General features: G+C 35.0%; 1 protein-coding gene across 46 annotated transcripts in view; it reads left to right on the forward strand.

Moving 5' to 3' along the window:
* The window catches only part of Rims1 (regulating synaptic membrane exocytosis 1), a 447,890-nt gene that overhangs the window by 61,551 nt on the left and 374,213 nt on the right, over positions 1 to 12,126 (forward strand). For 45 of the 46 annotated variants that reach the window (XM_058578848.1, XM_058578854.1, XM_058578856.1 and 42 more), the window contains exon 2: positions 11,261 to 11,341. The exons of the other annotated variant lie outside the window; for it this stretch is intronic. In XM_058578848.1, the coding sequence (XP_058434831.1) occupies positions 11,261 to 11,341 (81 nt within the window). The remainder of the gene's footprint in view (positions 1 to 11,260; positions 11,342 to 12,126) is intronic. 46 annotated transcript variants of the gene reach the window in all.

The raw sequence follows: 12,126 nt of genomic DNA on the forward strand, positions 1-12,126 counted from the left end.
TTGTGGGTTGTTCAAAACATTACAAATTTCTTGACATATCATATTCCACACTTTGATTCAAGTGGGTTATGAACTCCCACCTTCACCCCATACACAAATTGCAGATTCACATCAGTTACACATCCATTGATTTACAAATTGCCATACTAGTGTCTGTTGTGCTCCGCTGCCTTTCCCATCCTCCACCCTCCCCCCTCCCCACCTCTCCCCTCCCCTCCCCTCCTCTCTCTCTACCCCCTCCACTGAGGGTCTCCTTCCATTACCGTGCAATTTCCCTTCTCTCTCCCTTTCCCTCCCACCTCTCATCCCTGTTAAATGTTAATCTTCTTCTCCTGTTCTTCGTCCCTACTCTGTTCTTATTTAATTATTAATTCTGAGCAAGCACTTTACCACTGAGCTACATCCTTAGTACCTCGTTATTAATCCTAAAGTCCCGCACTTGATCCTGTATTTGAAGATAATTAATTTTAATTAAAAATTAATTTAAACAACTTGAGGGAAATAAAATGGTAGAGTAGAGTTCTGCTTGTGGAACTAATATAGTGACAACTTACACAAAACAGGGCTTTGCAAATGCTGTCAACTAGTTGTTATTTAACCTGATCACCACATGGAGTTATTATAAGGATCAAATAAGTTAATGCATGTAAAGAGCCTAAAATGCTTTCTATTATATTATGTGGTCAATAAATGTTAGTATTATTACCACCACTATTATTAATGAACAGACTGACTTGCCTTCAGGTTGTGATCATCATGCTTAGCATGGTGCATGGTGCAGAGCAGGTGTCTGTAAGTGTTTGTTCATTGATTATACTCAGGCTTTTGTAATGATTCATACAGATGTTATAATCACCAGGGCTTCTCAGTGGTGCTTTGTAACACATATTTCATGTCCTGTTTCCAAAGTAGACGTTTCTTGAACTTCTTCCCAGTACTTGGGCTGCTGCTATTAAACAGCCTTTCATGCCCATATAAGGGTCTATGTTTTTAGAAGATGCTGGTGAAGAATTAATGAGAGTTGTTAGCCTGGAAATCTTCCTGGAGTTCTGAACATTTGAATTGAGTTTTGAAAGGATTAAAAATTAAGAGAGAGGGAGAAGGGGGCAGACAATTTGAAGTAAGAGAAATGGAATATGGTAGAGATAAAGGTGACAAAATGAAGTTCTATAACTGTGAAATAGATTTATCTGACTTAGCAAATGAGGTATGATAGGAATTAAGGGGAAGAGATTAGTGAATGAGAGGAATGTGTGGATGAAATGTTCTGGAACTAGATAGCTAGATGTGTTTGCTATGGTGGGGAACAGGAAGCCCTTTTGTAGACTCTGTGAATAGGAGGGAGTTTGGGGAAGACACCAAGCATTTCTTTTAAGAGGTAAAGTGGATTTTGAGTTTGTAAATATAAGTGAAAAAAAAATGCGTTTTCAAGAGGTTTTTTCCAAAGCAATACAGCAAACTCAGTGACATTTTGGCCATTAAATTGAGTCAGTGGCCCATGGTGATATCAAGGTTGTGAACAGCAGTTATTCAATCAACTACTATGTGAAATTTAGGAGATATTTAAGTTTGAGAGTAGGAGGATTATTGCATTTAGTCTTTTGATCTGTTTAGGCTCAGGTGTTAGGGAAGTTTTCAGTAGATACAAATTGGAGACCTGACTAATAATAGGAGTTGAGGTCTGAAAATGACAATTCAGGAGCCATAGTGTGCAGTTGAAGCCACAAGAATGGCATTAGATTAGGGAGGTAGCATTAGATCTAGGGAAGGTAGCAGAGTGTGTTTCTATATTCATCTTTGTCAGAGAAGAATAAGAAATCCCCTTTGCCAGATCATCTTCCCAAACATCATAGTATTCATGAGTATTTTTTCTAAATATCTGTTCATACCTTCATCAGTTTAGATGAAGAAGATGAAGAAAAGTATTTACAATATTTTTTTGCTTTCCTCATTCTGAATACAAAAAAAAATCAAAGAAGCAATTATATTCAAATATTAGATTTATTGTTGAAATGTTAAACTGATATGGTTTCATTCTTTTGTTACATTTTAGATAAAAGAGGCATTATAACCTGTTGACCAAATAAATATTATTATAATAAAATGAATAGTGCATATTTCTGTCCAAGATGAGAGAAGACAATGAATGTTATGTGGAAAAAAGTCATTCATAGATACATACAACTACCCTAAAATCATTATTCAAAAAGCTGTGAGTTTGTGATGCAAATAAAAAGCAGAAGATTTTGTTAGTTTTGAAGTAGCTCTAGAGTTTATCTCTACGAACACCATCATTCCTGCCTCTGCTACTAAATTTTATTTTATTTTATTTTTTGCCCTCAACATTAGACTGTGGACAAGCATTATCTGGCAACTGTCTCTACTTTGGTGCAATTTTGAAAGGTGGAAGAAAATGTGAAGTAAAGGCTAGTGCTTAGAGTTTGAAATACTCAATTATAATTATGTGGTTTTTGCTAAAATTTTCAATGACAACACCTCTGTTTTGCTTAAAACAAAATAGTTTCAAAATAGTGATGTTGAAATAATAAATTGTGCTTATATGAATAAGTTGTGGTATTTTTACAAATATACTTATAACTTAAGTTAGCATTATCAGTTTTTAACTAACAGAATACCAGGAACAACAGATAACACATGACCAGATCACCTGACTGAAAACATGAGATTCATAGCTCCATGCCCACTGTAAACTCTCAGAAAATTTTGCTGATATTATTATTAACGGTTATTTTCCTGCTTTGTTATTTTGTTTTCATATCTAAACAAGTTTACATTTCTTAAAGTTCATCTAATTTTGGTTAAGTGCTTTTTTTAAAATTAATCAAGAAATTTTTTAGTCACGTCTCAGTATTAAAATTTCTCTTTAACTCTTTATCATAACTTTATTATAGCTCTTTATTGCAGATGAAACAGTCTTTCATATCTCACTCATTCAAGTCAGTGGTAGTTTCTTCAGATGAAGAGACCACACGTCTGACTTGAGACATTAATTTAGACAAGTGATTCTTGATGGAGCTGTGAGGAGTTTTGGAACTCTTTTCTAATGAAAACGAAAGTACTAAAGGCTAGTTTTATCTTTAAGTTAACCTCTGTTGTCCCAAGATTATTCCTAAAACTGTGACATTCTTACTTCTAGACTAGAATTCTTTCTTCAGTGGAAATAATTTGGTGGGACTTTGATTTGTGCAACTGGAGCCCATGACGATGTGTTCTGCACAGAAGCACCATCTGTCATGGGTTCTAGAAGAACAAAACAGACTGAATCAGCTGATATAGAACATGTTTCCTCCCTTGCTAGAGAAAATTTGATGTCCTTTTAGTTTTTCTGATATTCTTCCTACTTACTACAGACTGTCATTTCCAAGTGAGTTTTCTTTTCTTTTTTATTTAAAGTACCTCAAAATATAAAATAGTTAAGCCTTCTCAGTAAGCTTTAGATATGTTTACCTAAATAGTTCAGATAGACATGGGTGAGTGAAAAAGATTGGTAGAGTTAGAAGCCTGGTACATTTGCCCCACTCAGGCCTGCCCAGGGACCTACTGCAGAAAAGCTGGAGAAATAAGTTGTTTTTTTGTTTGTTTGTTTGTTGGGTTTATTTTGTTTTTATTTACATACAGTCAGGAAAGGAAGAGGAAGCTTTCAACTTTTTTCTTCCAAGACATGGTAACCCTACTCATTAGTGTCAATATAGCCATCAGTGGGTGAAGAGTTGGGAGGAGAGAGCCCCTCAAACTTTCTACTCCATTGCCTCTAGCATAGGTAGGGTGGAAAAGAAGCTTTGAGCTGAAGATTTTCTTTATTATCTAGGAACTGAGGTAGAAATATGAGGAGAGGTACAAAAATGATTCTCATTCTCCATAGCTTTTCCAAAACAAACTTTATCTAGGCTACCATACAAGAATCATTTTGGGAGAAAATGGAGATGGGAGTTATGGTCCAAATGAAAGATGACATTTAGGGAAATAATCTCTTACCTGTTTATTTCCTGCCTGCCTGTTGGGCATCCTTGTTCCCACTAATCTCTTTCCTCTCTCCCCCTAACACCCTTACATTTCTCCTCTCCTCCTTTCTTACATTTCTCCTCTCCTCCTTTCTTTCCTCTACACTCAGCTTCTTCCTTTTCCTTGGCCAATTCACTCACCAACAACTGTGCCCCTAGTATGAAAAAGGACCATCTTCCTTTCATCATGCGTTCTTTTCTCAATTCAGCTTTCCGTATTTCCAACTATTTCTATTTTCTGTCCCCAATTTTGTATCACTTTTTCTCATGAACCCATGAGATGGAGCTTCACTTGAAATTTCCTGAAAATTCAAAACATGACTTCAGGCCTCATCTCATTTGATCTCTCTCTCCTGCATTGACTATTGTTTCCTGTCCTGGAAATTTCTTACTTATTCCTAGATAGTAAGATAGTGTTATTTTTTCCCCTTGTGGAGTGGAAAGAGGTTCTTCCTTGCAAGTTTAGCAGTGGGAAATTTTTTGGTACTCCAGTTTTTTCTAAAGTTGTGTTTTGCAGGCATCAAGTGGCTTCTGGAGAATTCATGCAAGTTACTAATTAGAAACAGGTAAATGAGAGGACATATACATAGGAGGTGATATCAGATATAAATCCATCAGTAAGTGATATTTCTAGAATTAGTGAATGGAGAAAGAAATGATATTGTTACCATAAAACAGTAGCTTGGATAAAAAGAGATTAATTGTTGAAAAAATCTTGGAAATGATATTAGGATCTTATAGAATCAAACCTCCTAGAATTCTAGACTAAATGGGTGTTGAACAAGTTTAGTAATCTGGAAGACCAGAGACTTGACTTCTTACCTGTTATTTTCTTTTCTTAACAGTCTTTGAAAGGTTTGTTTTTTTCGGAATTTAAAATTTCCCATTAATCTCAGTGATACTCTCTAATTATCATGGTCATGTTAGAATCCTCATCCTTTTTGTTTGGTTTTATGAATACTGTTCTGGCCTCTTCAGGGGAAGGTCCACAATCCTTACACTCATTGTGAAGAATTGCCAGCAGATTTCCCTTTCCTTATAGTTAAGAATCTATTTTGCCTGTCTTCCATGCCTTTTTTAAAAATAAAAATTACTCTGTTGTAGCTTCTGAGGGTTCCCTGAATGCACACTGGAGGCATAACAGGCTGTGATGATTTGTGATTAGTACATCTGGCTTTTCAAATACCAACATTCACTTTCCCCTTCTGGTGTAGAATTTTCGCTGCTCTATCCTCATCCTATGGGTAATAGTCATCATACACACTTGTTCACTGTGGAATTGACATGAATATGCATTTTTATGTAAAATGGGTTTTAAAGATAATTTTTTTAGCTTTTCCTCTTTTAGAATTTGTAAATGGAAATGAGATCACTTTTGAAGTCTTCCTTCAAAAAAATGTATTTGAAGAGAGATTTATCAATTGCACTGTCTTACAAATGAATCTTGTATGTTTTTAGCTTTCTTGATTATTTTCTTGTATAAACCCTTTGTCTCTATACCAGATACATCAACTTGAATTTCACATTCTATAGTGTTCCAGTGTCCTCCACGGTCTTAAGGTCACATTGCATTTCTAGTTTAGCCAACTCCATATCCTACTGTCACTATTGATTGCCCTGCTATTGTATGTGAAGAACATGGTCTTTTTTTTTTTTTCCCTTAAACAAAGAACAAGCAGATTATATAACAAATTTTAACAAGAACATGGTCTTTTGATACTAGAATGATGTTGAAAGACTACTAAGCTATGTGAGTTTATTCACAGACTGTCGACAATGTACCTATATCATGCAGCCAGTGGTACTGAAGCATATCTGAAGATACAGAACTTTCTTTCACTCTTAAAGACATGGAATGGTGGAAAGGATATTAACTTTAATGCTAAGCTGACCTTCATTCAAATCATAGCTTCTTAAGTATCAACATTGACCATTTATGATTTGGAAAATAATTTCACCTCTTAGACCTATAGTTTTTTTTTTTTTTTTTTTTTTCAGATGGGATAATCATGTCTTACAGGGTGGTATGAAGATTAAACAAGACATATTGAGTTCATTTTGGCATATGATTTGCATTAAATTAAAAGTTCCTACCCTGTTTAAAAAATCAGAAGAAAAAGGGATTCTGTCTTTACTATTATTTCCTTACCTACACTTATTTTAAAATGTTATCTGATAAAATATTAGTGCCTCAGATGTTAAATAGTTTTTTACTGGTTTGAAGCAGTAATTTTACATTGAAGTTATATGCTGAAAAAATGCCCTTTTTTCTTGTTTAGAATAAGAATAAACATTATTCAAACCACATGAAAATAAATTTAGTGAAGTTATTCAAATTACAAAACTCCTTGCCGATAAATTAATTTTATTTTGTTGAAACATGCTATAATTTGAAAAAAAGGGTGTGTTCTAAATTACTGTTTTATCATCTTAAATTAGTTACTCAAGCTTGAAATCACTAACTTTTATATTTTTATCTTATTTTCTCAACAAACATGTTGTGAGTGACTTGTCTGTGAGGCCCTGTTCTCATCTCCTTATATGTATAGGAAAAAAATCAGACAAAGATCCCTGCTCTTGAGAAGCTTCTATTTCAAGCCATAGGAGATAGAACTTATGTAAATAATAGAGCAACAAAGTAAAGGGTACTTGGAAATGTGTGTGTGTGGTGATAAGAAGTGGAATATAGTTTTTAGTCGTATAATTAATGTAGGAATCATAAAAAAATGACATTCAAGCACACATTTGAAAAAGGTAAGAGATTTAGTTCTACCAGTTTCAGGGACAGGTATTCCAGACAGAGGGTCAAAAACCCTGAGGCACAAAGGATGGGTGGGGGAATAACAAGATATGAGCTCCAAGAGTAATGGGAAGCCAGATGATATATGGCATTTCATTGTGAATAAATTGGGGAACCATTACAGAATCTTGAGCAGAAGTGTCAGGATCTTACTTACATTTCAGAAAAGTCAGTCTGGGCACTGTGTTGAGAATGAAGTTTCAACACAATTGGGTAAATGCTAGCTAACCGGTAAAAAGTTTATCATGAGAAGTCAAGTAAAAGATTTTACTGGTTAGGCCAGGATGGTAATAATAGAGAAGATGAGATTCTGCACATATTTGGAAAATATAGTCAATTTGGTAAATTAGATGCAGAATGTAAGAGAGAAATAGGAGTCAATTTTAAAGTTTAGGACTAAACAGTTCAAGAAATACATTGCAATCAAACAAGGTAGAGATGGCTACTGGAGGATCAGTATTGGAGGAATAAGATGAAGAGTTGCATTTGCAGATGTTGATTTTGAGAGATTTATTAGATCCAGGTGAAAATGTTGAGGAAGCAGTTGGATATGTGACCCTGGAGTCTAAGGAGACAAGATAAGTTTCCAGACAGGAAATTTGCATATGTTTTGGATTCTTTGTGCTTAGTGTTGAAGAATGACTTGAAGTACTGAATTAAATTTAGAAGGAAGAGTGACAAAGTTACAAAGTCTCTGAAGTCTCTTGTTGTTTTCTCCAGTTTCTGTGTCATTTTAATTAGTGACCAGCAAATCAGAAAATTCTATATTTGAAAAAATTATTCATTTTTCTTAATATTATGTTATTTTAACTGTCTCTCAGATTTCACAGGACACATGTAGGCTAGTACTGTAATACTTGGGAAGTGGGCATAAATGTATTTATTTGCCAGCACTGCTTGACTCTGTTGATGATAGGAAAATAAAACAAACAAACAAACAAACAAACAAAAAACCAAGCATAAGATTGAAAATAGAAATGTAAACAGCCAAAGTCTACTCTTTGGCAGCTTAGTTCACAGTAAGTAGTTTCCTGACATTAGTTGTGGAATATTAAACAATTTGAAGTTCAGATAATGTTTTTTTTTTTTTGTGGAAGCAGAGTAGGGGGTAGTGATTACAGTCACCAAAATTGAAAGTCAAATGAGAGAAAGTAATTATGTAAATTGTGTTTCTTGAAGGCTTTTAGAATTTTTAATTCATATACTCTAAGTATCTGGAAGCACATTTAGTTCCTGTTTGGAGAGATGAAAGCCTTGCCATAGCCTCATCTGCAGGCTTGTGGCAATGTGAGTTTCTCCCGTGTGTATGTGCAGGGAAGAGTAGAAAGGGCTGAGTGGGCAGTTGGCAGCCATACATCGCATTGATTGCAGTCATTCATAAAACCCAGCAGGGCTGAGGGCGGAGTCAGGAGGAGCATTCCCCTGAGGTGGTTGCAGAATGTCTTATTTGCATAAATCTTCAGTGAGGCTTGAATGATGAGGAGATGCTCACATATTAGGAGACATTAAGAGTCCATGTCTAATAAATCACGGTATAATTAATGACATCTCAAAGAATAAGGGGTCAGACCCTTTGAACTCTTAGTCCCTCCATCCTTGGTAATTCCAGGAAGTCAGCAGTGTTGATGCATTTGTGGTCTCCTAATGTCTGGCTGAAGGAATGAATCATGTATAGCAACAAACTCTTAATAGCTGCAACATTCTGACATATCATTGTCTTGTTTCTTGAAGTATGAGGGGGTCTATACTTAATGTACTTTGTCTAATGCATGGGAGATAATGGAAATTGCTGGAGCTAAACAATTTCCATATATTAGAACTGTCAAAACTATGAAGATTTTATGCCTCCAAACTGACACAATTCAATTATAATTTTAAAGAAATATAAATCCACCCAGGCTAACAAAAATCTTATATTTTATAGTTTTGTTGTGTCTTGTTGGGGGCATAGTATAGTTTTTTCTTTCTTGTACCAAGGAGGAATTTCAGCTCAAAGGAATTCAGGTTTGAAAATATAAGAATATATATTATCATAGTTTAACCACTTCCCCACAATTTTGTTGAAAAATTAGAAATTTGAAACAAAGAGTTACCCTCCTCAAGACTCAGATTTAATAGCTACTGCATTACCCTAGGGTATGTGTTCTATGATCAGCAAATGTGCTAATATAGAAAATGTGATCATTTCCTATTTTTTAAAAAGTACATTTAATTAACTCCAAATGTTGTTTTTGAAGAGTAACATGTATTTTTATTATTCAATAAAACCTTAAAGTTCAGCAATTCAAATCAAGTTTTTGTCAGAAAGATTCTATAGTGTGTACTGACAGAAATATGTTGGCTATTGTCATTTTAAATCCCAAATCACTGGGTACTTAGATTAGATTTTTTTTTTTTTAATGGCCTTTTAGTTAGCAGGGAGGAAAAGTTTGGCTTTAAAACCTACCCCTACTGTTGGGTAAATCTTTGCCTTATTTAGAAAGTAGTTACTTCCAAGCATGTTTAAGAAAAATTCTTAGTGGTAGATTTTCTTTTTCTTAGAGCTTTGTGTAAATATCTGGAACATGAAGGGAGGAAAAAAAGGAACCAAAATTTTTTTTTTATATAATTCAAAATTTTTTCTGAGTTGGTGATACTTAAGATTTTCACAAACCAGTTCGTGTAGGTTAACAAGCCTGCATGTTCTATTTTTAGTTGAATAAGAATTGTTAAAAGATTTTCCAGTACTTCAAAATTTAACTTACTGGACATTGTACCTTGTGTAAGTTAGATTAAAATTTCAGGGCTTTCTTTTCCCTAACAATGGCCTCCCTAAATGTTCTTTTCATGCTGATGTGTGATTGGCCTTCTCCCATTAAGCTGGAATAGTCACATAAATAAGGCTTTGTGGTTCTCAGGGATTTCACTCCTCTCTCTTGACCAATCCATTGAGAGTTTAGCATTTGCTCTTGAGAAATGCCACAATTCTTTACTGTTATCTCAGGAGAAAGGTGTGCAGAGGTTTGAAATGGCACCATTTTCTTTTCTTGTCATGTTATATATTGATTTCTAAGTCTCACTTGACCTTGTTTGGAATGAGCAATGTGTGTGTGCACGTTTCTGTGCGTTGTGTCCACGTTTCCCTGTATCATTTCTTTCAGAAGTGGAGAACTTTGCCACGCAGCTTTTAGTACTGGGAAACAGTTTATCCACTCCTGCTTCACCAGTGATACACTTCTGGAATAACATGACTGGTCCTAAATATGAGCACTGCAGTCAAGTCGCCCCCGTGAAAGTTAAATCAGACTCATGCTTGGGGGTTCTGAATCCTAAGGGACATTTCCATTTAGCAAAATCTAAGAAGTAGGGTTTCAGTTTTATTACCAAGACTTCCTTCCTCAAGGCTGTGTTTGTTTTAAATCATATGAGGAGAAACAATATTTGGCTGGGATGTAGCTCACTGGTAGAATGATTGCCTAGCATGCCAGAGGCCCTAGGTTCAAACCCCAGCACTGGGAGGGAAAAAAAGAAAGGATTAGGAGAAGGATATCTGAGTCATCCAAGTACAGTATAGCCTCAGATTGAAATGTTTTCTGATTTTGGTCAATTAATCTCTTCCATGCTCCATAAATTCACATATGTGAGTAAAAAGACTTGGGATGTAGTTCATTGGTAAGCACTTGTCTGATATTCATGAGGCCCTGGGTTCAATCCCTAGCATTGCAACGAAACAAAACATGAGAATAAAAATATCAACTCCTTCTCCATTTTGGGACTCTCTTATATTGTTTACCCTCTGCATTAACTTATTTTATCATGAAGAACTTAATGCACAAAGACCTTTTATTGTCATAATGTGGAGATATTGTCTCTTACTACACACAAATGCAGGTGCACTTTTTGTATGAACATGTCTTGCCATCTCCTACTTGTAATTAGTATGAAGGGAATTTTGATTGTGGAGAATATCTTAAAGCCTTTCAGGTCTCTTTTTATATAAACAGAAAGACCTATGTGGAGACTAATGGAATGAAACAAGAGTCCATATTTTTTTTTTAGTAAAACTGCCAAAGCCATTGAAAATCCTGCTCGATTTTTAACATATCAACACAACAGCTGTTCCTATTTTTAAGCTTTCAGATGTCTTCATATGGTGAAGCCAAAGCTTTCAATAGCTTTTCTGCTATGGGGAAAGCTGCTGACAATCATTTTATTGATGCTAAAATGAAAACCAAGTACAGAGGCCAGCACAGATTTTATTTGAGTATAACTGAACTCTTAGAAGCATGAGTCAAAGATTTTTAATTCTAGAGGCCTTTCCAGTACCCCATGGTTAATATTGAAGGGGCTTGCAAAGACTTTTCTATAGATTGTGTTTTCAGTACCCTGTTTAATTTCCAGATGTGTTCTACCCTTTTTATAATTAATAGTGCATTATGCTGTCTATCATGCGCCCCAGGTGTGTTGTCAGGGATATGGCGAAGCCTGCTGCCTGCAAAACACCAAGAAATGCTGAAAACCAGCCCCAACAACCTCCACCGTAAGTATAGCATTGGTTTTATTGACTGAAAATGTCGTCTCTTACACAGATCACTGGTTACAGATTTATTAATTCACATTGCATGTGGGAGTAGATATTCTGGCTTCTCTGGTATAATAAAAAGACTACTATTGAATTAGATGAAATTATCTGGAAACATGAGCTCTGGATTAAGTATCTTTAATAACTGACATTTCTAATAACATTGCAGGGATGAAACTAGTTAGAGGAAAGGAAATGTGTTTTAGGGCTATAGAGTAGCAGCAATTCTGGTTTTTGTTTTGGTTTGGTTTGTGTTTTTTTTTGCCAAAGTTTAGATAGGGTGCTGAATGGGGGCCAGAGTGTGTAGGTAAGGAAAATTCATAACTAGCTCATTATCCAACCTTCAGGCTATATTATTTAAAGGTAATGGGACATTCTAAACGAGTGGATTGTCCATCTAGTTTCATTTTTATTAATGCATTCTTAGCTGTAGGTATGAATGATTGACTATTAATTAACCAACAAAAGGGAAAATTAGAAATAGGAAATAAAATATGCAAACTCTGAATTTCAAATGTGAATTTTGATGAGATAAATGTAAATAATTTTAAAATTCTTTATACTAGTGTGATCTATTTAATCCTTTGAATTGTGTTGTGCTCCCAGTTTTAAAAAGTTAAAATTTCCTTCAGGTGTCTCTGAAGCAGCAGTAAGGTTAGTGTAATCATTGTAGTCAAGTAGTTATTCCTGGGGAGAGCCTTCTTCCAAGCTTTGTGGAAGGGACTTTGAAGAAATGTGTCTTC

The sequence above is a fragment of the Marmota monax genome, unplaced genomic scaffold (genome assembly GCF_021218885.2).
Source record: "Marmota monax isolate L192 unplaced genomic scaffold, Marmota_monax_Labrador192_F-V1.1 WCK01_AAM20220418_F8-fsc00091, whole genome shotgun sequence".
NCBI lineage: Eukaryota > Metazoa > Chordata > Mammalia > Rodentia > Sciuridae > Marmota > Marmota monax.